This window comes from Pogona vitticeps, chromosome 4 (assembly GCF_051106095.1).
Source record: "Pogona vitticeps strain Pit_001003342236 chromosome 4, PviZW2.1, whole genome shotgun sequence".
Lineage (NCBI taxonomy): Eukaryota > Metazoa > Chordata > Lepidosauria > Squamata > Agamidae > Pogona > Pogona vitticeps.
This window is the reverse complement of record NC_135786.1, coordinates 127,030,871-127,056,402: the sequence shown is the minus strand read 5'-3', so window position 1 is coordinate 127,056,402 and position 25,532 is coordinate 127,030,871. Positions and strand designations below refer to the sequence as shown.

General features: G+C 43.1%; 1 protein-coding gene and 1 long non-coding RNA gene across 5 annotated transcripts; one reads left to right on the top strand and one right to left on the bottom strand.

Moving 5' to 3' along the window:
- Positions 1-1,006: 1,006 nt before the first annotated feature.
- ALDH9A1 (aldehyde dehydrogenase 9 family member A1) lies at positions 1,007-25,532 on the bottom strand. 4 transcript variants are annotated; one of them, XM_072998307.2, is made up of 12 exons: positions 25,380-25,532; positions 23,822-23,988; positions 20,555-20,700; positions 12,548-12,677; positions 8,308-8,442; positions 7,182-7,378; positions 6,356-6,496; positions 5,070-5,258; positions 3,896-3,983; positions 3,133-3,274; positions 2,696-2,808; positions 1,007-1,569 (listed from the first exon to the last, which is right to left on the bottom strand). In XM_072998307.2, exons 2-12 carry the CDS (start codon positions 23,934-23,936, stop codon positions 1,475-1,477), a joined length of 1,491 nt encoding a protein of 496 aa, XP_072854408.2. In that variant the 5' UTR covers positions 23,937-23,988; positions 25,380-25,532; the 3' UTR covers positions 1,007-1,474. The 4 variants fall into 4 exon arrangements, with proteins under 4 accessions (XP_072854408.2, XP_020668665.3, XP_020668667.3 ...); XM_020813006.3 differs by having other exon boundaries at positions 23,822-24,025; positions 25,376-25,521; XM_020813008.3 differs by having other exon boundaries at positions 25,376-25,509.
- Positions 6,695-13,719, top strand: LOC144588914 (uncharacterized). The gene is made up of 2 exons (XR_013544670.1): positions 6,695-7,498; positions 11,884-13,719. It is a non-coding gene; the product is annotated as an uncharacterized LOC144588914 (long non-coding RNA).

Below are 25,532 nucleotides of genomic sequence, written 5' to 3'. Positions count from 1 at the left end.
AGGCGTCCTTGCCAGCCACTTTGCACATGTGGATCAGCGTCTATTGAATTCTCACACAACAATGCTGTGATATTTTGAGCCGCTTAGAGTAACGACCTAGTCACTAGATTGGTGGGGTAAAAATTAAATAATTAATAAACTAGAATGTCAAGGCGGGCACCATGTGATATTGTCACTTGAGGGCAAAAGATGCTCCAGTGAATGGCGGATGAGCTGCCCTTTCTAGAAGTTTATGACTTAAATTAGATTGGGGTACTCCCTTTGTTTTGCAGGCATACAGAACTGAAATAATTCCGTAGCAATCATAAGTCTGTTCATTGCTTCGGTCTGATGAAAATGTATACATTTTTATCTAAAGGATTGCCCTTCAGTTTATCAGTCCTCCAACTGCATCAGACAATTACCTAATCCATATATAATATATGCTATTTTAGCCAAGTTTTTCACTTCGCTGGGATTTCTGATGTCTCCAAAAGTCCCCTTTACTGCAGAGAAAATCCCCCAAGGGTTGAGAAGCAAAGGAAAACAGAAGCAGAGGAAGATTTCAGAGCGAGGCAGTACAAGAACCAAAACTCTTTATACTTGCTAGTTCAAGCTTCCTGACAGGTTGAGAAAAAGAAAAAAGAGCACTTCAGGTACAACCCAAGTGTTAATCAGAGTCAGAGTGGTGCTTTGAATTTAGAGAGTGACCCCCACTGTTCTAAAGAAGTGCTGGAACGTCTATCAGGGAGATGTGAATCTGCTCAGTTCAAGCTACAATTTTAAAGAGTCCCTATCCCTCTGCCTCAAAGGGGCCACACCCCCTCTTAAAAACAGGGGAAAAACCCCATAACCTGCCTAGCTTTAAGGTTTCCTACATTAGGCATACAGGCACCTCCTTGGTTCCCTAACCCTATCCTTACTCAAACCAGAAACCCCACCACAGCTGTCAGGCTTAAGCCTCCATATTTGCGAAGGCAATTCCACGGATTGCTCATGTCCACAATGCAAGATTTTATACAAGAAATAGTCAACCCCAAAAGCTTTATTGGGTCAGGATACATGTACAGAAATACCCCCTAGAAAAGGCACCAGAGACATAACCAACCAACCAGGGCCAGATACTGAGTTACAGGCCCAAGGCAGCAAGGTGTCAAGTCAAGTGTTGGAACACAGGAAGAACCAGCAGGAAGATTCAATTTCAGTCACCTGTAACGGGTAGCAGGCTGCTTTGGCACGCCTCACTGAAACTTTACCTTCCTGTTCTTAAGAAAACTGGGCAGGAGTAATTGTGAGAGTTGTGTTGGTGGCAGGAGGCTTCCTAGTGTATGAGTCATTTCTCCTTTTCTCCCCGAGAGGTATTTTGAGATAAGAAAGTGAGAGAGTTCAAAGCAGTAGGAAGACACCAATGTTGTTACACCTCTAGGTCATTATAATGATCCATACTGTACGTCAACTGACTGTTAGCTGGAAACAACGGGTCAGAGCAGGGCCATTAAAATACAGACTCCACATTGCCCATCTCCACACAGACAGTCTTCAGTTGCGAGTAATATTCAATGGCTGCTTCGCCATTCTCTCGTCCAAATCCTGGAAGAGAAAGACAAGAATGACCAGATTCAACCAATATCCTGCTCTCTCTTCAGTGAGAAGTGCACCAGTAAAGCTTGTATAGCAGTGATCACGTTACAGAATGGACCACGGGGCACCTAATACTGTGGACTGTGTAACTGTCCTGCTCTTTAAAACCTGTGCTTGCTTTCAAAAGTTCCAACTCTTCCAGATGAAAGTTCTAGCTTTTAAACGAGAAAATAAATATTTTGGGAATGGATGGAAGGTGAAATAAATCAAATAAAAAGATATAGAGCTGGCTAACACTGTGAATATAATGAATCAAAAGGGCAAACCGAAAAATCTTTGAACCTGTTTGTCATTTTCCAAAACAGTTACAAAATAAAAAGAGTTCCACAATAGGTACTATCTTATATACTGTAACCAAGAAGCATTGCTATTAGTGCTTTGGAGGATAAATGATGTAAAATAATAAGAAATAGGAGGAAATACTTCAATATACAATGGTAGTTCCACCTAAACTTACCCTTGAAAGGAACAATAATTAAAAGAAAGTCAATGCACTTCCACAGCAGTTCTACATTTTTAGAGTATGTGTATCTACATACACCATAAAAGAACTTTAAGCCTCATCCAGTTTCTCCTGGTCCTTACAAGGGATCCACTCCTCACACCAGGGGTAAAGCTCAAATCCAACATCACATTCAGTACTCCATTCAGGAGTGTGAATTTCCTTCCCCTCCTCCCTACAGAGAGGACCCTAAAACTCTCTGGAGCAGATCTGGAGTATAACCGGGGGGGGGGGGGGGGCTCTTCTGCTGGTGATAACACTCATGGTTTTAAATTCTTCCCAGAAGCAGTACACTTTGGTTAGGTAAATCTGTCCTATTTTCATTAAAAATTCCAACTTCATATGTTGTTTTTTTAAAATGGAGCCCCTGACCAAAGCTCCAAATTACCTAAGAGAGAAATGAAACGGTATCAGGTTTCTTGAGCTGAGCTTCCTTTCATTGTATCTCCAGACTGCTGCAGCTCATTTAGAATACTAATCAAACTTGGCTAATATTCCAGAATTCGTTTTTGGCAATGTGCAACAGCAGAGAATTGATAGCTCCATACTATGGGAACCAAATAAGTGGGTTACCTGACATTTTGTATCCTCCAAAGGGAAGTTCCACGGGGCTGATATTATAATTGTTGATGAAACACATCCCAGCCTGAAGACCAGCCGCAATTCTGTGAGCCCGCTGGATATCCCTGTGAAACAGAAGGATGGGAGTTAGGCATTGTGCTCTCCTTCCCTGTCCAGACATCCTGTGGCATTCTAAACTCATCTGGGGCAAGGTGGAGTGAGGTGAACACAACCAGGCATTTCTGGCACTCTGAAAAGATGCCAGTAGATAAAGAAGACACTCATGTCTAATCAAACAAAAGCAATGATGCAGCAAAGCAATCTCCCCCATTCTCTCTGTGACTTGCTACTCCCACATTCACAGATTCTGCACTCTGTCGAAAATGCAAGTTGTCGCCTGATCATATCCTATCCCAACTCCGGAAACCTACCCCCTTTCTCAGTGGTACCTGGTAAAGACACCTCCTGCCAGACCAAATCGGGTGTTGTTTGCTCTCTCTAGCACTTCCTCTTCTGTGTCAAAAGGCAGAATTGACATAACAGGTCCAAAAATCTCTTCTTTTACACATGTCATATTGTCCATACAGTCTCCTGTGGGCAACATATTTATTTATTATTTACTTTATGTGAGAATGAATATGCAAGAGTCAATGGAAAACTATCTATCTTGAATTCAGAACTAGTGAACAAAAAATAGTATGCAGCAGACATGGTTATCTTAGAATTAGAGAGAATTGCAGAATTATCTGCCTAAATAACTTGACTAATGAAATCTAAATAGAGGCATGTTTACTGAATGCTTGCAAAATATGAAACTTCTACACGGAGAAAACTGTCAAATTAGGAGAAAGGATCCTAAGCTTTAGCCTGTAACTTTTATTAATGCAGTAGCTTCTTTATATGAGGGAGCCTTCAAACATGCAACATTTGAATCACACACTGTCCTTCTGGCCACATACTTCTGTTCTTAGTGTCAAAAAACCAATGAATGATACTGCCTTTAATGAAAGGAGCCACCATATCTGCTCAATCTCAGGAAGACTATAAGGAGGCAATTTTTTTAACTACGAAAATGGCACTGTTTTCTCACCAACATTCATACAAATGTGAGCAAAATGAACCAGCCTGTTTAACCCTCCCTCCATCAGAACAGAATCTAGGGCTGGACCACAACTGAGCATTTTTAGAGTCAAATGACAAGGGTAGCCATACCTAGTACACAGGGACTCATGTAGAAGCCATTGCTCAGCTTGGGATCATCTGGCACATATTCTTCCCCTCCACACAGCACCTGTGCACCCTGAAAATGCAACACAAAGGAAGGCAATGACAGAAGGGCCTATGGAAGGTGGTAGCCACAAAGGCTTGTGGGACTTTGTTCAGTTCTGAAATATAAGGCATTTAGAAGAAATGCATACTAACAACATTTTACTAGATACTATTATTCCGCTTTTTTTCCATTGCTGTCGTGCCAGGCATTGCACATACCCAAGCAGCTGTGATGACGCCACATAATAAAGATGACCTGATTTTGAATGTTTACTTCCTAAGCAGCTTACAATTGAGACACCAGCCCCCAGAGATTGAATTTGCTACCCAGGACAGAGAAATTACTAAATTTCTAGGAAAAAGCAGTACCCTGTAGGGCAGTAGTCACCAACCTTTTCTAGATCATGGACCGGTTGGGGTGGGTGGGGTCCGTGTGTGGTGGGGCGGGGCACCCACACACAAGTGGGCAGGTGGTGCTTGTGGGTGGGGTGCACACACACACACAGGTGGGCGGGGCACATGCAGGGATGGGCAGTACACCAGTGCATGTGGGTGGGCCGCATATGGGAAGTGTGCATGTGGGAGACAGATGTGTCTCCGCGGCCTGGTCCTGCCAAGACCACAGCCCAGTATTGGACTGCAGACCGGGGTTTAGTGACCCCTGCTATAGAGGGCTCAGGATGGAGTAAGGGAAGAAGGCACTCATGATTTATCAAAGGGTCTGTTCCTCTTTTAGTCTGCCTTTTTGGGGCAACATTTTTGGGGCTTGTGTTCTAATGTTCTGTTAGCTTCACCTATAATCAGTGGCTTTTTAGCCATTTACCATAATCGCTGCCATTATTTATTTCATTTATCCCTCCCCAAGGCCTAAAAAGAAGCTTCTTCTGATCACCTGTCCTCTGAACTAGGTCCAAGCCAACTGAAATTAAATTAAAGAGACAACACTTTACTTGCTTTATGTAAAAAAACTGCAGCTCTATTTTTGACATCTTCTATGCCAAGTGTAGCCTTCACTACTGCTATCAAAGAATACAGCAACTGATGAAGTTCTGTGTGGGGGGATGAGCCACTGCTAATAGCTTAGTCTTTCCTATTTTATCTAACCCAGTACTCTTACCTGTTCCTTTGCTTGTTTAACAAAGCTCAACACCTTCTCCAGGTGGGGTTTGTTGATAAGTGCTCCCATCCTTGTATCTTCCAGAAGTGGGTCACCAACTTTTATTTTCTGTGTTGCTTTCACAACTTCCTTGGTGAAAGCATGCAGGATCTCACGCTGCACAAATACCCGAGTGCCATTGCAGCAAACCTGAGGCAGAAAGAAAGAAAAGGCATGTCAGCTACGCTTTCCCACTTCTGGCAGCACAAACATGACCAAACCTTTCTTTACTATTTAATATCTCCCTGGGAATGGAGTTTACCAGGAGGCGCCCATGCGTCAGCCCCCTACATAGAGACTGATCTGTTCATGCACTTTTTTTGGAATAATAATCCAACGTCAGAAAGTGAGAACATCCTGAAGAATCACCTTACATGTCCATGGAGCAATGGGAAAGTTTACCCTAGCACAGAATGAAAACAGGAGCTGGAACTGTCCTGTCACCAAAGAGAAGAGGAGGAAAAGGGTTGCTGAGCAGCAAGGAAACAGAAGATGCTTAGTGCCATTGCATGTAGAAATTACAAACAATAATCAAAATTTTGTACTTATAAAGCAGACCAAACTATGAAGCAAGGCAGATGGAGGGAGAATTTTTTATACCTAAGGCTGAAAATCCAGGTGGCATCTTTCCCCACAGTAGTAAAAACATGATCAAAAGCTAGATATAGGGAACATGTAGCCTTTCAGACGTTTTTGGATAACAATTCTCCTCTGCTTGTATTATCAGGTTCAGGGAAATGGGAACTGCAGGCTAGAGGGCTACATATTCCTCATCACCAAGCTCAACAGAAGACGTCTCACTTCTTAATGGCATGTAGAGAGGCTAGTCTTGATTTCACAGAGCAAAAAAGTTAAGATTTCCTGATGCAGCCTCATCAGGGAGTGCCCTGCCTCTTTCTGCAGTGAGTTCCAGGATCAGAATCAGACTGACTATCACATCGAATGCTACCGTCTTCCAAAAGGACAAGCAAGTCCTCATGACACTAAATTACTTAAGTTACTACCAGAGCAAGAGGGACAAGCCATATCCCCACAATGCTGAGAGATGCTTACACCATGTTTTGTCCTCTTAGCAAGATTACAATGTCATCATCTAAAAAAACAATGTACTACTTCTAGTCTGCTGTATCTTGCACAAGGCACAAGCCTTCTTTCTCCAGCAACAGAAGAACATTGACATTAAATTCCAAAGTGGATTTTGGCAACATAAACAAGTTCCCAGCTTCCTCTCCCAGAAGAGGACTTACCTCGCCTTGGGTAAGAAAATTGGCCATGAGGGCTCCTTTCACAGCATTCTCCAGGACACAGTCAGAAAAGATGATGAGAGGAGACTTGCCCCCTAACTCCAGAGTTACTGGTTTAATCCCTTTGGCTGCCATCTCCATAATCTGCAGAAGCAGAAAACAGGACAAAGGAAGTGAACAACAAGAGCATCTCTAGAGAAAGATAAGGATTCATTCTTACTACAGACTGCAACAGTTCTTTAGACACAGCAAGCTTTGAGTGAATCAATCAAAATTCAGCTAAACCACAGGAAGTTCTTTTTCGCCTTCACATAAACACAACTCCTCTTCTCTTCCTTGCACAGAGACATTCTAGGTACACAGATGAAGACTGAACTTTTATCTTGGGACTGCTGAGGAATTCTCCAACAATATGCATTTCAAAGGCAGGATACAGAACTATTATTAAGGAATTTCTGCTCCTTGAGAAGCTATCTCACTCAAGCACCGAGTGCAAGTCTAGCGTGGACATACTTTACAGGCATTTATTTTCCCTTGCTTCAGCTAGCTGAAACCCACTTTCCTCTAACAACTCAAGAACCCAGACCTGGACATCAAATTCCCAAAACTGGATTGCAGCAACTAGCAAAAGAGACAAGCAAACCTTATAAAATCTAAGCTCTGGTGCCTCGGGAAGAAAAGCCCCCATGGAGCCTGTCAAGGGCACAAAGTTGCTCCCCAAGTAGCCTGAGCATAGCATGTTTATGTTCCTGAAGAGCACTGGGCAAGTCAAACACTAGCACCTAGAGGCAAAGAGATCCTTTAGTAAGCTAGTGCTACTGCCTTGTACCTTCATGCCTGTAGGCACACTCCCGGTGAAAGAGACCTTGGCTACATTTGGGTGCTGACACAGGAACTGGCCAGTGGCAGCTCCACCTTGCACAACGTTGAACAGTCCTTTGGGAACACCAGCCTCATGGTAGATCTCTGCCAGCATCACAACGGAGATGGGGGTGAAGGGAGAAGGCTTGAAGACCATGGCATTTCCTAGGCAATGAAATTCACATGTATAAGGGAAATAGGAAGAAGACAGCGCTTATCATCTCTGCCCAAAGAGAACTAGGTTCAGAAACAGAAATGAAAAAATGTCCCGCTTCATCACAAAAGGTTAGTAAGGATCCATAATCTGTCTCTTACATTTTACTCTGGCTCCCAAAGCTGCTCATGATAAACTCAAGGTTTTAAATATTGCATATGTAAAAGTGTTTAAATATTGATACACAGGTAGAAAATGTATGCTGGACTGGCTTGTAATATGTGAAATGCACAATGTAGAAAAATGTAAAATGCCCACTAGATGGCACTCTGTCTACACAGAAAAGTACAGATACTCCTCACTTAATGCCAGTTGTGCATTCTTACTGGTTGATAATCGAGGAACATTAATAGTGTATAAAGGAGTAATAAACCACATGCCGTTGAGAAAGGGCATGGTGAAGAAGCAAGCATGGATTTACGAGGGTTGTAAAGGTCGTAAATCCAAGTGGTCAGGTAGATTGTTAAGTGAGGAGTGCCTGTATAGAATCGTATAATAATTGAGTTGGATGGGGTTTGCAAGGCCATAGGGTCCAACTCCTTGCTCAATGCAGGAATCCAAAGCAGATCTGACAGAGCACTATATCATTAGAATGCTAATGCACTATAATAATATCATAAGAACAGCAGAAATCGAAGGGACCCTATGGATCACCAAGTCCAGCACATTAAGGAGGCATGGTGTGGAATTGAACTCCCAACCAGGGTTTTAGCAGATTAGCAACTTGCTCTATCAAGCAGTATCCATTGCTATACTGGAGCTTCATTTCTTTTCTTTCACATGGCTAGTGAAAGTAATGGATGGCACTAGAATCCCAGAAAGACTGGTCAAAAGTCCCAGGACCAATAGTCACTTAATCCTGAAATAAAGCACTCCTTACCACAGGCTAAGGCAGGGGCTGACTTCCAGCAAGCAATCTGGAAAGGGTAGTTCCAAGCCCCTATCCCAGCGCATACTCCAAGAGGTTCTCTTCTGGTGTAAGCAAAGGATCCTCCAGGGAGTTGGATGTGCTGACCTGGACCACAGAGGAAAACAGAGGTAACCACGAGTAGTGTAAAACAAGATTGCAAGTAAGCCCATAAACATGATTAGCTAACAAACGGTCTACTTAAAAAACAAAACACTTCCATCTAGCAGACAGGAGGAAAGAGTGATACTTCCTTTCTTCTGTGGAATTCTATCTCCTTGCTTGCATGAAGTTCTTAATTAACCATGGCTACCAAGCAAGTTGTTAAAACACATTCGTACAGGTGGAAGCACTGCTGCTTATGCAACTAGCCAGAACTCAAGAGAAAGCTTTCATCAATAGGAAAAATGACAGCACATAGAAACAAATATGAAAAAGGAAGAAAGCTTACAGGGCATGATAAATCATAACACAGAACAATAGAGTTGGAAGGGGACTATAAGGCCATCGAGTCCAACCCCCCTGATCAATGGAGGAATTCAAATCATAGCATAGCTGACAGGCGGTTGTCGAATAGTCTCTTGTAAGCCTCCAGTGTTGGAGCACTCACTGTCTCCTAAGTTGCGTGCTGTTAATCACTGAAACCTGGCTGAACCCCACTATTCCAAACACTGTTATTGATATGGAAGGTTTTTTATTACATCGTTTGGACAGAGACAGGAATGTGGGGAAGTGCAGAGGAGGAGGATTGTGCGTGTTTGTTAGAGAGAGCTGGTGCACAAACTCAGAGATTATAACACGTCATAGCTCTTTGGAGCTGGAATATCTGTCTGTTAAATGCAGACCTTTTTACCTTCCACGGGAATTCAGCGTTGTTATTATTCTTGTTGTTTATATTCCGCCGGATGCAAATGCGGATTTGGCGCTGGGTCATCTGGGCGATGAAATTGGCAACTTGCAAAGTAAATTTCCGGATGCTGTATACATTATTGCAGGAGACTTCAATCATGTAGATCTACGTGCAGTCCTCCCCAAATTCCATCAACATGTAAGGTGTGCTACTAGGGGGCTGAACACCTTAGATAAGGTCTACACGAATATTGCAAATGGATACAGGATATTACAATTGCCACACTTGGGCCAGTCTGACCATATGTCCCTGTTTTTAGCTCCGGAGTATATTCCTCTGAGAAAACAGTCAGGGCCAATAGTCAAGACAGTGAAAAGCTGGCCGGAGGGAGCAATGGAGCAGTTAAAGGACTGTTTTGAACAAACAAATTGGGAAATTTTTGACCATCCTGATCTGGAAGAACATACAGCTGCAGTGTTAGGGTATATGGCACACTGTATTGACACGGTCACAGTGGATAAACGTATCCGGGTTTATCCCAATCAAAAACCTTGGATGACCGGGAAGGTTAGACGCCTGTTGTATGCTAGAAATAAGGCTTTTAAGTCTGGGGATGATCTAGACTACAGTGCAGCAAGAACGAATTTGAGGAGAGGCATTAAGCAAGCTAAGGCCGAATACAAGAGGAGAATTGAAGACTGCTTTCTCAGCAATAACATGAGGCAAGTTTGGCAGGGGGTTCAACAACTAACAAACTACAAAGCAAAAAAGGTTTCCTCAGGCGGAGGTGTGGAGGTGGCTGAGGAGTTGAACAACTTTTTTGCTCGATTCGAGATCGATCAAACTGAAACTGTTCGTTTGCCATCATTTACTCAGCAGAATCCCCCCTTCATTGTGAATGAGCAGGATGTGAGACAGACTATGAAAGTGGTTAACTCCAGAAAAGCAGCTGGACCCGACTTAATTCCTGGTCGGGTGGTAAAAGACTGTGCTGATCAGCTAGCCGGGATATGGACTGTAATTTTTAATAGATCCCTGACACTATGCGCAGTTCCCGTCTGTCTCAAGGCTTCCATCATCGTTCCACTGCCTAAAAAGTTGCCTACAAACAGTCCGAATGACTACAGGCCGGTGGCACTAACTTCAATCTTAATGAAGTGCTTTGAGCAGTTAGTTCGGAAATATATTATCTCCTGCCTTCCTCATCCCTTTGATGGGCTTCAGTTTGCTTATAAAGAAAATAGATCAACCGAGGATGCGATCAATACTGTGCTTTATATGGCTTTATCCCACTTGGAAACACAAGGGAATTATGTAAGAATGCTGTTCGCGGACTTTAGCTCTGCTTTTAACACCATTATACCCCACAGATTAATAGACAAACTTAAAGATCTTGATTTTCCAGATTCTATCTGTCTGTGGATTTTGGATTTTTTAACAAATCGTCCACAAAGGGTTAAACTGAATGACTACATCTCTACTGACAAGATACTCAGCACTGGCACTCCACAAGGCTGTGTCCTTAGTCCACTACTGTTCTCCATTTATTCATCGGATTGCACCAATAACCATCCCAGTAATAGGATTATCAAATTTGCAGACGATACTACACTAGTAGGACTTATCTCTGGGGATGATGAGTCTGCGTATCGGGACGAGGTATTACAGCTATCCCGCTGGTGCAAAAAAAACAATCTTTTATTTAACATCCAAAAAACCAAGGAATTCATAGTGGACTATAGGAAAAAAAGAGCAGACATTCAGCCACTGTATATAGATGGAGTTTGTGTGGAACAGGTGGTTGAATGTAAGTTTCTTGGGACTATCATAACAAATGACCTGACTTGGAGTGCAAACACCGCTGCGTTAATCAGGAAGGCACAACAACGGTTGTATTTTCTAAGGATTCTTAGAAAGCAACAATTGACTGAGAGTTTGTTAATCACCTTCTATCGGAGTTCGATTGAGAGCATATTATCCTACTGTCTCTGTGTATGGTTCACGAGCTGCACAGTGGCAGAGAAAAAGGCAATTCAAAGGGTGATTAAGACGGCCCAAAACATCATTGGCTGTTCACTCCCCTCTTTGGAAGAATTGTATAAGAACAGATGTAAGAGGAAGATATCTAACATACTGAAAGACTCCTCTCATCCGGGATATCAGCTCTTTAAACTATTACCATCAGGAAGGAGATTCAGGGTATTGAAAGCAAGGACAAGCAGATTCAAGAACAGTTTTTACCCAAGTGCAGTATTGAGTTTAAATGTGGGGCCATAGGTTTTTGGTGGATTTTAATTGCTGAGAGAAAACGGGGTATCTATATTTGGATGGTGAAAGTTGTGTATATTTTAACTTTTTTTTGTAGTGTTGTCCAGTTCTACCTTGGGGAAGAGCACCTCATTTCGTTGCACCCACTTGTGAGCGTAATGACAAATAAATTTCTTATGTCTTATGTCTTATGTCTAAGGTTAACTGGTTCCATTCTTGTAGAGCTCTAAAGGTTAGGATGTTTTTCCTAACTTCAACTGGAATCTGTATTCTTGTAACTCGTGTCTATTATTACATACCCTGCACTCTGGGATGATGTATAACAGATCCTACCCTACCTGTGAATGAAAACCTTTCAAGTATTTGAAAAGTGCTATCATATCTCCTCTCAGTCTTCTTTTCTCAAGACTAAACATACCCAATTCCTTCAGTTTTTCCTCACAGGGCTTGGTTTCCAGTCCCCTGATCATCTTTGTGCCCTTCTCTGAACTTGCTCCAATTTGCTGGCATCCTTCTTAAAGTGCAGTGTCCAGAATTGGATGTAGTACTCAAGATGAGGCATAAGCGGTGTCAAATAGAGGGGAGTACTAATCCTAGTATTTCACAAGATTTGGAAATGATATTTAGGCTTTCCTCAGCAGAAACGGACAGTTGCAATATTTGTCTCCTATCAACACTACACAGCACCAAGAGGAAATCATGTAATCCCACTCGTAAACTCCCTGAGAGTTGTCTGTATCTAGTGCATTCTGTTGCTTTGGAGTAGGTTTGGGAGAGGAGCACAGCACAGAAACTTCCCAAAGTGATCCCTGCCTTTAGGGTGCCAAACCCTGAAGTGTTTCTCTAGTTTTTCCACAATAAGCAGGAAGAAAAGAGAAGAAAACTGCATGACTGAAATATTAGTAACAGGAGATAAACTAAGGATGCTACACATTTGAAAAGAAAAACCAAACTATTTGAATTTTTAAAAATGCCACCTATCTGAGGACCTTCTCATAGCTGGGAAGCTGGATGCCCACATTGACTCTATCCAGAAGACTAGGTGAGTATGAAAGCTACAGGACAACGCAGAACTGCAAAACAGAGTCCACTTACCTGCTAGGGAGCCAGCTAGGCCAGCATAGTACTGCAAGCACTGCCAAGATATGTCAATGTCCACTCGGGCTTCAAGGATGGATTTCCCATTGTTTATTGTTTCCATAGTAGCAATTTCTTCTCTCCGCTCCTAGACGCCCAAGACAGAATACATTCTATTGAATGTATGGATCAGCTTATGGTCCTAGAACAAGCTCTACACAGCCTTAATCGATTTTATGTGACTTGCACACCGTAAGAAAAATTTTGCTAAGAAAAGAAAATTTGAATTGTTATTAGATATATGGCATATTGTGCACACTTTCCACAGATTTTCAGGTACCCACATTTTTGGAATTTGTGTTTTAGCTGGACTAGACAGTTGCATAATCCTTTACCAACACATGTTATCATCCAAGATGTCCAAATAATAAAAGTATTCTCTGAGCATAGGCAGACTGACTTTCTCTTTCCACTGTCTGATTAACAAGACCTGTACAGTGGTGCCTTGACTTATGAACTTAATCCGTATTGGAATGGTGTTCTTAAGTCAAAACATTCTTAAGTCAAAGCAGCATTTCCCATAGGAATGCATTTAAACTCAATTAATCTGATCTAGCTGTTTTTTGTTCTTATGTCAAGGCATGGTTTGTAAATCAAAGCATTTGTTCCCATAGGAACTACTGCAAAACCGGTTAATCTGTCCTCTACCACTAGGGGGAGAATTTTTCTTTTTTTAACCTAAAATGACTTAGGTTAAAAAAAAGGGCAGGAAAGGAGGGAGACAGAGAGAGAGAAGACAACGAGGGAGGGAGAGAGTTTGGAGTCTAAAACACATGCTAAACCAACACATTTTAAACTCACACATTTTACACCAACACATTTAAAACCAAGCCAGCACAGACCCTTGCAAAAACTTTTCTGATTTGGAAGGGAATGCAGGGACCATTGCAAAAACAAATGGAGCAGATCAGAAATGTAAAGAGAACAAAGCAAAAAGCATGCAAGACACATCGAAAATGGGAGCAAACCCCCCAAAAAGCAACCAAACCCCCCAAGACCCATTGGAAATGGAAGGAAACAAAAAAAAAACCCACAAAATTCCCCAAGACCAATCAGAAATGGGAAAAAACACTCCAAAAAGGAACTAACCCCCCCATCGGAAATGGGGGGGAGAAACCCAAAAAAACAAACACCCCCCAAGACCCATCACAGCATGGAAACATAACCCCCCAAGCCGAAAATCACACTGCAAAAATACCCAGAACAGTTTTTAAAAAGTATAAACCAGCACCTTACCTTAGCAGGCAGCCTCCTCAGATCTCACACTCTCTAACTGCCCGGGCGAAAGAGCTACAAAAAAGCAGCTTTGTCGCCACCTACAGTTAGCTATTTGAATTTCCCTCCCTTTTCCCCAGCCTTTTTTCTGTTCATAAGTCAAAGCTCCGTTCGCAAGTCAAAGCAAGATTTTGTGAATGGAGCTGTTCGTAACTCAAAACGTTCGTAGGTCAAGGCGTTTGTAAGTCAAGGCACCACTGTACTGCTGACTCAGTGCCATATTGGACAGCGGTGCTTCAGGCTGTTCTGTCCGCAGTGTTCAAAAAAGCACAGGTGCTTGCTTGCCTTCCAGAGGCCTTGCCAGTCTCTGTTAGCTTGGAAGATTGTCAACAATTTATAAGTTGGAAAAATTACATGTTGCTATTAGCATTGCCATTTGAAAACAATTTTTATTAAATTAATATTGCCATCTTAAAATGTTATTGGTTCATCAAGCCAAAGTGTGCACTATGGGTTGGAGAAGCAGGGTTACCATAAAATATATCTGTATCTAGAAAGCTCCAAACAGTGGTTCTGGTCAGGTAATGACCCATGTGGGCCCCACAGATGACCACTTAAGAGCAGATGTTAAAAAGGGCAGCCTTCTTCTACCGTTACCCAGCTGCTTAACCAAGGCATCTCGGTAAATCTCATTCCTGGGTAGAGAATGCTGCTTCACATGGTACATAAACTGTAGAAATTTCTAGTACAGTGGTGCCTCCACTTACGACCATAATCCGTTCCAGAAGATGGATGTAACTCGAAATGGTCATAAACCAAAGCACCATTTCCCATAGGAATGCATTGAAATGCAATTAATCCGTTCTGGCCAAAGAAAAAAAAATCACCGCCCCAAAAATCACTGCAAGACTCATTGGAAATGTGATTAATCCCTTCTGACCAAGAGGGGCGGGAGAAAAGCAATCAAGCATGCAAGACCCATTGGAAATGCACAGAAAACAAACAGAGCAGATTGGAAATGCACAGAGAACAAATGGGGCAGGTCAGAAATGCAAAGAAAACAAAGGAAAAAGAATGGGAACCATGCAGGACCCATCAGAAGCAACCAAACCCCCCAAGACCCATCGGAAATGGGGGGGAAAGCCAAAAAGCAACCAACCGCCCGAGACCCATCGGAAATGGGGGGAAACCAAAAAACAAGCCCCCAAGACCCATCACAGCACAGAAACATAATCCCCCGGTTAAAACCATGCTGCAAAACCACCCAGAACAGTTTTTAAAAAGCAGAAAACAGCACCTTTCCTTACAATGCAGCCCGAAGCCTCCCTGCAGACACACACACACGCTCACTCAGAAGCAGGAGGCAGTCCCAAGCCTCCTCCAACGCACATTCTCTGCTGGGGCAAAAGAGCTACAAAGTAGCAGCCTCGTCGCCACCTAAGGTTAGCAATCTGAATTTCCCGCCCTTTCCCCCTGCCTTTTCTGTTCGTAAGTAGAAGCTCTGGTCACAGGTAGAAACAAAATTTTGCCATCAGAGTTGGTTGTAACTCGAAATGGTCATAAGTAGGGACGGTCGTAAGTCGAGGCACTGCTGTAGTAGCACAAGATGTGCTGTTGGCCACCAATTTAAATGGGAGATTAATAGGAGATTAGATGAACTATGGAAGATATCATTAGTTACTAATTGTGAAAACTATGTCTATTCAGGGTGAATGGAGTGATTGAGCTTCTAGACCTCCTGACTTAGTGAGATACTGCTTGGGGTGGTTTACATAATTAAGCAAAACATATAAACTAAAATAAGACTCCGTAGATCATAGGTCGGGGAACGGGTAAATTACCCCAAATGGGGTAAAAGTGAAAATCCTGGGGGTAATGAGCAGAGTGCTACTCCCCTCCCTCCCACCCTCTACAGCCAAATCTCAAATTGTAAGCCATTTCTCCCTATTACTTCCTTGGTTGCAGCAGGGCACTTGTAAATCCTCCGTTAGTTCAGAGATCAGAGATAAGCCTCCTTGATTGGTTGCAGCTGTGGATTAGCCCCAGGCAATCAATTAATCAATCCGGGGCTTCTGAATGACTGCTTCCTCCGGAAATAACTGCAAAGAAGCAGCAGGAGGGAAAGGATCAAGGAGCAAGCAAGGGAAGGAGGGAAGAAAGGTGCGAGAGACCGAGGACTTCATCAAGCTTATTTAAATGTATGTAGAAAATGGAAGTAGGAAATGGAGGGTGGGTGGGTGGATGGATGTGTGTGTGTATGTTTGTGTGTAAGTGAAGGGGAGAGTGAGTGAGAGAAACTGACTCAAAACTATGAAAAAGAACAGGCAAGAAAAAGAGAAACCTTGAATTAAGGGGGGGAAGGGTGGCTTTTTAAGGTGCTGTCTTGGTTTATCATTGCTTTTCTTCCAAGAAGCCCAACTTGTAGGATTCTGAGCATAATCTTGCTAGTGTGTGAAATGAGTGCAATTGTTCGGTAATTGGAGCATTCTTTGGCACTGCCCTTCTTTGGGATTGGGATGTAGACTGATCTTTTCCAGTCCTCTGGCCACTGCTGAGTTTTCCATTGATGATGATAAAAAAGCACACTGGTCCTTTGATATTGGGCTGTGACACCAGGATGGGTGACATGGCCTTTAGCCTGGTTTGTTCCTTTTTGCACACCACACATAGAACGATTAAAGTGGTAGGGAAAGCCCCCTCCCCAATTCTGCATTGGCTGTCTCTAGCAAGCATGTCATTGCTAGCACCACTCTGGTAGCCACTGACGATGATTAAATCCTCTGCGAGCTAGCAAAAATTTAATGCAACTTGCTAGGCACGTTGGACACCTTACTACTCCCTATACCACACCATGGCTGGAGTGCAATGTGTTCCAGCAAAAATAGGGCACATCTTTATCAAATTTGGTGCATCCTGCTAGTTCAGTACATAGCCTGTGTAGATTCAATAATATTTTTAATTCAAATAATGTATGATTTCCTTCCTTTCGAATCAAAGGGGTAATGTCGCCATATATAAATTTTTGGGGGGGTAAAAGGTAAAAAGGTTCCCTGACCCCTGCCATAGATAATACAGTGGTGCCTCAACTTACAACTGTCTTCACTTGCAACCAATTCGAGTTAAAACCAACTCCGGTCACAACATTTTGCTTTGACTTGCAACCGGCGCTTTGAGATACGACCAGAAAAAGAGGCCTCTTTTCCCCATTGTTCCCTCCCTCCCTCCTTTCCTGCCCGTTTTTTAACCTTAGAGGTCATCTTAGGTTTTTTTTTTTTAAAAAATCTCCCCCTAGTGGACAGATTAACTGCTTTTGCATTAGTCCCTGTTTTTTGTCCCTGCTGGAATGGGTTTTGTTGGGGGCTTTTTTGTTTTGTTTTAGACTCCAAACTCTTCCTCCCCCTTGTCTTCTCTCTATCCTCCCTCTTTTTGTGCCCAAAAGCACAAACCTTTGTCTGAGGGGTCTGTGTGCCCCAGTGATGACCTTCTTTCTTTCCTCTTTTCCCCACTGTTCCCTCTCCCTCCTTTCCTGCCCTTTTTTTAACCTTTAAAAATGGCTGGAATGGATTAATCACGTTTCAATGTATTCCTATGGGAAATGATGCTTTGAGTTACAACCAACTTGAGTTACAACCATCATCCCGGAACGAATTCTGCAACTCAAGGCACCACTGTACTGGATGTCACTATACGGAGACAAATATAGAACTTACTTCCACCTCTAAGGTAGAAGCCCCCACCCCTGCCCAAGTGTATATGCATATTCACAGTTGCTATGGCTGTCTACCACATTCAGTTCTACTCATCCAGCTCCATGACACTGCACCTACTATTAACAAACTGAAGCTTCTGTGTTAGAGGAGGCTGACAAGAGTGAGCATTATATATTTTATTTTATTTATTATTCGATTTTTACCACGTCCCTCTAGACAGAGTCTAGAGGGGCAGCTTACAAGCAGTTATAAAACATCATAAAATAGTCATCATAAAACAATCACATAATTAAATCAACAAGTTTAAAAGTTCAAGATGGGGAAAAAGAAAAATTAAAGAAAAAAAAATCAAGTGTTGGCTGTAGGGAAGGCCTGCCTAAAGAGTCAAGTCTTTAACTGACTCTTAAAAACACCCAGCGAGGGTGCCAGGCTGATTTCCGACGGCAAGGTGTTCCATAGTTGAGGGGCCACTGCTGAGAAGGCGGGGTTTCTTGTTCTTTCTTTCCAGGCCTCTCTCGGTGTTAAGCCCCTCAGCCATCTTTCCTGGGTAAAACGAGTGACTCGGGTAGATCTAAGTGGGAGAAGGCGTTCCGCCATGTATCGAGGTCCTAAACCGTTTAGGGCTTTATAAGTCATCATTAACAGCTTCAAGATACAGAATACCACGGAACAGCTTCAGGGAGTGCCAATTTACAGCCATCAGTATAGCTCCTCATCTATAAGGTCAGTGGTCATTGGGGCCAACTACCTCACTGAGTACCAGGAGAATTCTGGATGAACTCCCGGCCACTTGATGCATCAGCGTCTACATCTGCTGCCAGTAATCAGAACTGAGACACACCAAGTGAACCTGGACAGCACTGCCTACAAGTGAATAGAGCTGCCTCCTCCTGGTAGCATCTAAACCTCCTCTCCCATTTTCTCTGTATAAAGAGTTGAAAAATCTGGTGTTGCCTTTTACTGTTCTCAGAGAGCACTGACACTGAGCCATTTGCACAGCCAGATTTACAACACATCTTTACTTGATGAAACAGATGCCAACAACTGCCACAGACCTCTGGTTGCTATGATTTCATCTGTTGCACATGCACCATGTCCCCTGCTATATATAGAAGGAAACTTAGGTGGAGACAGCTTGTTATGCCATATACCTTCCAATCAAATGCATAAGAGAATACAGAACATCTTAGGCAGTTGAGGATTTTGAAGACAATTCCTCATTCAGCCACAACAGATCAATATGCAGGGAACAATTCACATAGGAAACAGTGCTTATGCCAGGGCAAGCTGATAAAATTCTTGTGGAAGCGGGTTAACTGTAGAAAATCCACCATAATCTGCCAGTGGTGTGACAGAACAGATCTGCCAGACACAGCACACGGCTTGCGTATATTTGATGTGGACAAACACTATAGCCAGCACCATAATAGTGCTGGGGGACAGCAGACTGGCATCTACTACCAAAACCTTCTCATGATCATGCTCCCATGGGAAATCAGGTTGACACCTGTTTCCTGGATATCATTCCCTTGACTTTTCCCCTGGTTACTGACCCCAGTCAGGAGTTACAGAATGCAGGTAAGGAGAATCCTTGCCCAGCTTGTGAGTACTAAAAGCAGTAGTGCATAGCAACCCATAAATAAGGGCTAACAGGTTTGTTGTTGTTTTATTTAAATAAAAAGTGATCTAGGATGACGACACACTACACGGGACAGTTTTACAAAGTTAATGCATATTTACTGTCGGAAAAGAGACATGTTCTTCTCATATGATACTGAAATGTTAGCATGACATGCTAAAGTGGAGGAAAAAAGTTATTCCAACAATGTGTAATTTAATTTATGGAATATCTCCTAAAATACCATATTTGCTGGCGTATAAAACAACTGGGCGTATAAGACGACCCCCCCAACATTTCCAGTCAAATTATAGAGTTTGTTATATACTTGCCGTATAAGACTACCCCCTCTTCCGTATACCTTCCACACACCAAATAAAAGGTGCTATTCATTGTCACCATTGTACAGCCGCAGTGCGGCTGCAGCGCCTCCCGCCTGCCCCTGCATCTCCCTGTGACCGGCATTAGTGCGCAAGTGCGCATGTGTAAGCTCTGCGTAGACAAGGGGCGGGCCGGAGCGCTGCTGCTTCCCACTGATCAGAATGGGCCGGTCACATCGAAAACGCTGACACCCCTGTCTCGCTGCTGATGCTTGCCACGGCTGTGCTGGATACCGCGTGATACCGGACGGTATGTAGAATGAGGTGGGCGGGCATTGGGAGTCTACTATGAGCACCGGGCGAGCATCGGAAGGCCACTATGGGCAGCTATGTCTATCCCAACTGAAGTGCACCTGGCGTATAAGACGACCCCCCCCACTTGGAGGCATGTTTTTCAGGACAAAAAAGTCATCTTATACACCAGCAAATACGGTATTTTGTGGTGGTCACTAGTTTAAATGGCTTGTAAAGGAGATTAGTCAAATTAGTGCTGATTAAGTCTATCAGTGGGTACTAGCCACAGTGGCTTATACAGAAATCTCTAGATTCAAAGGTAATACACTATGGATAACAGCTTAGGAGAAACAAAGAGAGAAGGCTGTTGCCTCTCTCTCTCTCTCTGTGTGTGTGTGTAATCCAAAGCCTTCAAAACACATGCAAAGCATGTCATAGAAAATGGCCTTCAAGCAGCATGACAGGACTAGGAAAGACACTCCAAGGCTTTCACTGTCTGTTCAGAGCAAAGGTTACTTGTATTTATCTGGAGATGTTAATAAGTTAGCGAGTGACTTATCTACATATTTGGCTGCTCGTTGCAATTTTGTCTCTTTCTCTAGCAGCCACCCCTTTGCATAACCAATTCCTCTGTTTGCCTCTAAGCACTGTGGAGAAGTGGGGCGGCTTGCTGCTAACACAAACAATGGTTAACTCTTAAACCAAGCCAAAATTTATGGTTCTTCTGGTTGCAAGGACAGTCTTGTGGGCAGCTGATAATGTTATCTCAGAAGAGGCTAAGCCAGTCCATATTGTTTTTGTCACATACCCGGATAATCCTAGCAGCCTCCAGCAAGATACTGCTCCGCTCCATGCCTGATTTCTGGCTCCATATTTTAAAGGCAGCCTGTGCACTTTGGACAGCAAGATCCACCTCCTTTTCCCCAGAGAAGAGAAACTTGCCAATTACCCGGCCTGAGGAAGAAAAAATTAAATTCAAACACTGAAAGGCTGGCCAGGAATTCAGCTGTTAAAATAAGCTCATTACATACAGAAAGCCCACAGCACAACTGTGACACCTGCCTCTGCCTTATTTCCAGCACCTCTGAATGGCCACAACCTTAATTCCGAAAGCTATTCAGAAGAAGAATGGAAAGAGGATGTTGTGTCCAGGGCTACGCATTCTTGAAAACAGCTCAAAATTATACAACACTTATTCAGCAAGGAAAGTTGAATTCTTCAACCTGTGCAGATTAAACTAATTTATACTAATTTCCCCTAATTTGTATTATATAATTATTTACTCTTTTCAGTAATTTATTTTTACTCAATAGTTCTTCTGGCAACAAAAATTGTAACACATATTTATTTATTTTATGCTGCGCCATCCACCCAGGTCATGAATATTAATATGCTATCCACATGTACCAATGAGAGTGCTGGAGAGGCGGAGTCACGAAATATAAGATTCTCGCAATGAGGAGGAGTCAGGTGGATGGTGGATTTGGATTTTTGCGGGAGACATTGCTAAGCAAGTACTGATGTGTAGTGAACCGATTAAGACCATTAAGGACTGTTTAGTTCAGAACAAACGATGTTGGCTTAACCTTTCTTGTTTGTTATAATAAACTATTTCTACTTTATATAAAATGACACGTTGTCTGGAACTCTGCCATTAACATTGAAAGTTGTTATGAACAACTGGGGGAAGTTGAACAGCTCACGGTGTGAGCCTTTGTTTGGTGAAACAATCAAGACATGCATTTATTTATATCACTCCTCCCTTCTGGAACAAAAGCCAGCCAACAAGATCCATTTAGAAAATGTATTTCAGAATATATCAGTAAACCCCCAGCTTTAATCTATAGGGCAGATGGACAAAATACAGGCTTCTAGGATCTATTTTGGCTGTACAGTGGTGCCTCGCACAACGAGTGCCTCACACAACGATGAATTCACATAACGATGTCTTTTTCTGATCAATTTGCTGCCTCACACAGCGATGTTTCCTATGGGGGATTTTCACATAACGATGTCCCTTTCCCCTCATTTAAAAGTGTCTTAAACTGTTAGGAAACTGTTTTAAATGCTTGGCATCGATAGTCCAGCTTGTGAAAGGCATGCAAACTTAATTTGGTGTTGTTCTGAGTCTTCGTTCATTTTTGCTGATTTTTTTATTTTTCCTCATTGAAATGTATTGTCCAATACATTTCAATGAGGAAAAATAAAAAAATCAGCAAAAATGAACGAAGACTCAGAACAACACCAAATTAAGTTTGCATACCTTTCACAAGCTGGACTATCGATGCCAAGCATTTAAAACAGGTTTCAAACAGTTTAAGGCACTTTTAAATGAGGGAAAAGAGACATTGGAATGCCATTGAAATGTATTGAGTCGGCTTCAATACATTCCAATATAGGAAACATTGTTTCACTCAACGATGTTTCCTATGGGGATTTTCACTGAACGATGGCAATCCGTTCCAACTGGAATGGATTAACCGGTTTTCAATGCATCTCTATGGGAAATGGTGTTTCGCAGAACGATGTTTCACACAGCGATGAATTTTTTGGAACCAATTAACATCGTTGTGCGAGGCACCACTGTACTAGAAACCCAACTATAGTCAAAACCATACACTTGCAATTAAACTATCCCGAGTCCAAGAACTTCTTGGTTACCAGACCAAAAGGCTGTTCAGTGTCCTTCTACACAAAAATCCACTCCTCATCCCAAATCTTCTTACTTTCAATTGTATTACTTAATGTGGGAAATAAATCATTTTATTGCTATTACTGAAAAACAACTGGAAATCAAAAATCCTTATCTCTCTCTAAGATCTACCAGGAGATCAGCATCTACATTCTATCTACTGCTGCAGTCTTCAAGTTTAAGAATCAAAAACTTGGTAAAAATAGAAGTCTAAAACTAATTTGGCCGGAGGCGACAGCAATGCTATATTTTGCATTTTAAGAAAACTGCATCATCAGCCTGACTGTAGTGAAGAAATGCGCAAAGTGAAACAAAATTTATTTTGCAGCATACAGTCCTGTCACTCAAATAGCTTTTTAAAATACAGTGGACACTCGACATATGCACGGCTCGACATGCATACTTTTTGAGGTATGGACTTCTCCGGCCGCAAGATTTCAAATCGACTTGCGGCTGGAGAATCGACCCATGGACCAGAAGGGGGAGGCAGGGAAAGCGCCAAATTCAAATTTGGCACTTTCCCCGCCTCCCCCTTCCAGTCCTTAGGCTGCCAATCGTGCCTCTGGATGCCTTCCAGCGCTTCTCCGCCGCTGTACTATGGTGGTTCTTGTGTTTTGTTAACCAAAATACATTATTGGCAAGCAATCTTTGGGCATTGTAGCTTGAATTCTTTGTCACTTGCTAGCCACATGACTTAGAAGCAGGTAAATTTTCATGTGCTATTACAAAAAATGTATAGTTATGGTATTTTAAATAAAGTGTTTGATGTTGCGTATGTTTTATCTTGCAAGCTGCCTCGGCAAGATTATCATCTTGGAAGACAACAACAAAAAAAGCATATTAAACAATTAGAATGTACTGCTGCAGTAAAGAGTTATATCAATCTATATCGATCTATATCTATCTATCTATATCTATCTCTCTATCTCTCTATCTATCTATTAAACTGCCTGTGAACATTTTTAAACACCATCCTTAAAAATATCTGTGCTTAGACAACTCTCAGAAATATACTGTCATCATTAGTTCAATGTCCTCCATGCCCCTCCTAGCCAAGTTGTTCATCTCAGCAGATTTAAGTTTATGGTTGTATCATAAATAGAAGATAACAATAATGTAACATAAAAATCAGTAAACTATTCCAAAGGCCAACAGAGATTCATTTTAGCTTCCATTTCTGGTGTTAGGAAATTGGGTTGCTTAAACAATATAACAATAAAACCAGAGTAATGTAACACAAAGTCCCAGAGCAGATTCCCATTCAGCTTTTGCTGTAATTCTGATAACAGGAAAGGGCAGCTGTCCTCTATTTTTGGAGCTGAACTGTAGTCTCTGAACTTCAAACTTCAAAAATAAATAAAACAAAAATCACACTATAGTTACCAGTTGCTGGTTCATATATCACCTCAGTGTGATCCCCATCTTCGGGCTGGACACGGGTCCCCCCTCTGTAGTTGAGAGGTTGGTCAAGTTGAAATGTACCAGTGGCGGTGCTCATTGCAGTACAACGAAGTCCGCGGGGGAAGCCACGCAGAAGGAACAAGCTGGAACTAAGAAGCATCAGAGGGCTAGCACAAAGGGACACGTCTGTAGAGAAAGCAATGCCTGTCAATAGTCCTTGCGTGAATCTACTGATACAGCTGACAGATACACACACACACACACACACACATCTTACACATTCATGCCCATCTGAGCCAGAAAAAGCACTCAGTATTGCATGATGTCAAAGCCACTCATTAACCTTTAAGTTACTTAACTGGGAGCGGGGAGGATGGCCCTCCAGGTATGGGACTACAGCTTCTATCATCTTCACCCACTGACTACTGTGCTGGGGGTTGATGGTACTTAGATTTCAACAATATCTCCAGGGCTACAAGTTCCCCATTCCTGTCTTACACAATTGGTAAGCTTGTTACCTAGATCTGTGCTGCACAAAATCCATGTACAGTATTTTGCACCTTTGACACATACTCCCACTGTACATAAAGAACTTTTTTTCTTTGCTAAGCATAACACTTGTGATGCAAAACGACCACAAGCTCCAAACAAGACGCTGCTAAACGTTTTTGGTCTCTTTTTCCTTATTCTGCTGCCCTTTTCTTACATGTTCCAGGAAGCAGGCCCACCGTGATCCTCCCGTTCAAGTCTGGAGAGGAAGAGGGAGCAAAGGAACACACTCCAAATATGTAAGAAAACAAGGTCTCTGTGCAGCTACTTAGCCTTATGCAGCAAGTGGCACCCTGGGCAAGGAAAACTGGGCCGCGATCGCCACCGCAAGTAAATGTAAATCCATTCAAGGATCAAATTCAGAGTTTGGGACTGCAACGATCATAGAACGTTATTACATATTACAAAATATGGCACAAGGCACAGCATGGAGTCTGAGGACACAGGAGGGAAGCCCCACCACCACCACCTCGCATATCGTGCCCTTTTCCTTTCACAGAGCAGGGCAAAGAGAGGAGAAAGCGCCGGGCGAGGCAAGAGGCAAGCTCGTCTCTCTTCCCTCGTATATACCAAGTTTGGGGGGAAGGAGAAAGGCAAGCGGCAAGAAAAGGTCCTTTTCCATAGAGGTGGGTGGGACCCTCTCCTTAGTGAGCAAGGAGAGGGACTTCGTCTCTCCCGGCCGGCGCCCCAAAACCCTCCACGGGGAAAGCACGGGCCACCCCTCCAGGGCAGGTCGTCGCCGAGGAGCCACCTTAACCCTCCGACCTGCGTGCAAGGCATGCAAGTGCAGCTCAGGGCTGCAGAGGGAAAGCGCTGGGGGGGGGGGGGAACGACGCAATTCCCCGGGGACTGAGCCGTAAGGCCTCCATTTTAAGGGACCCGCGCGCCCCCCCCCCCCGACAACCTCCCCTCCTGAGTGCGGGAGCGGAGACCCTTCCAGGGGCGGCCCCTCCGCTCGCGCCCGCAACTGCCCCTCGCCACACTCACTCGCCGGCCTCTCCCACCGAGCTCCTCCAAGTCGAGTCCTGCTAAGTCTCTTAAACGGACTTTGGGGTAATTTGCAAGAGCCCCGCCCCCCCCAACCGCCCCTCTTCCCGACGGCCGCTCCGCCTCTCTCGTGCAGAAGCAGGAACAACCCCCCCCC

What these genes read in the sequence shown, in the direction of transcription:
- ALDH9A1 (XM_020813006.3), bottom strand. Translation starts at nt 23,999, where the DNA reads ATGCTTCTTAGTTCCAGCTTGTTCCTTCTGCGTGGCTTCCCCCGCGGA. An exon ending in AGCCCCTGCCTTAGCCTGTG is followed by an intron (nt 7,379 to 8,307) that starts GTAAGGAGTGCT and finishes TTCATTGCCTAG; the next exon opens with GAAATGCCATGGTCTTCAAG. An exon ending in TTAAACAAGCAAAGGAACAG is followed by an intron (nt 3,984 to 5,069) that starts GTAAGAGTACTG and finishes TTGCATTTTCAG; the next exon opens with GGTGCACAGGTGCTGTGTGG.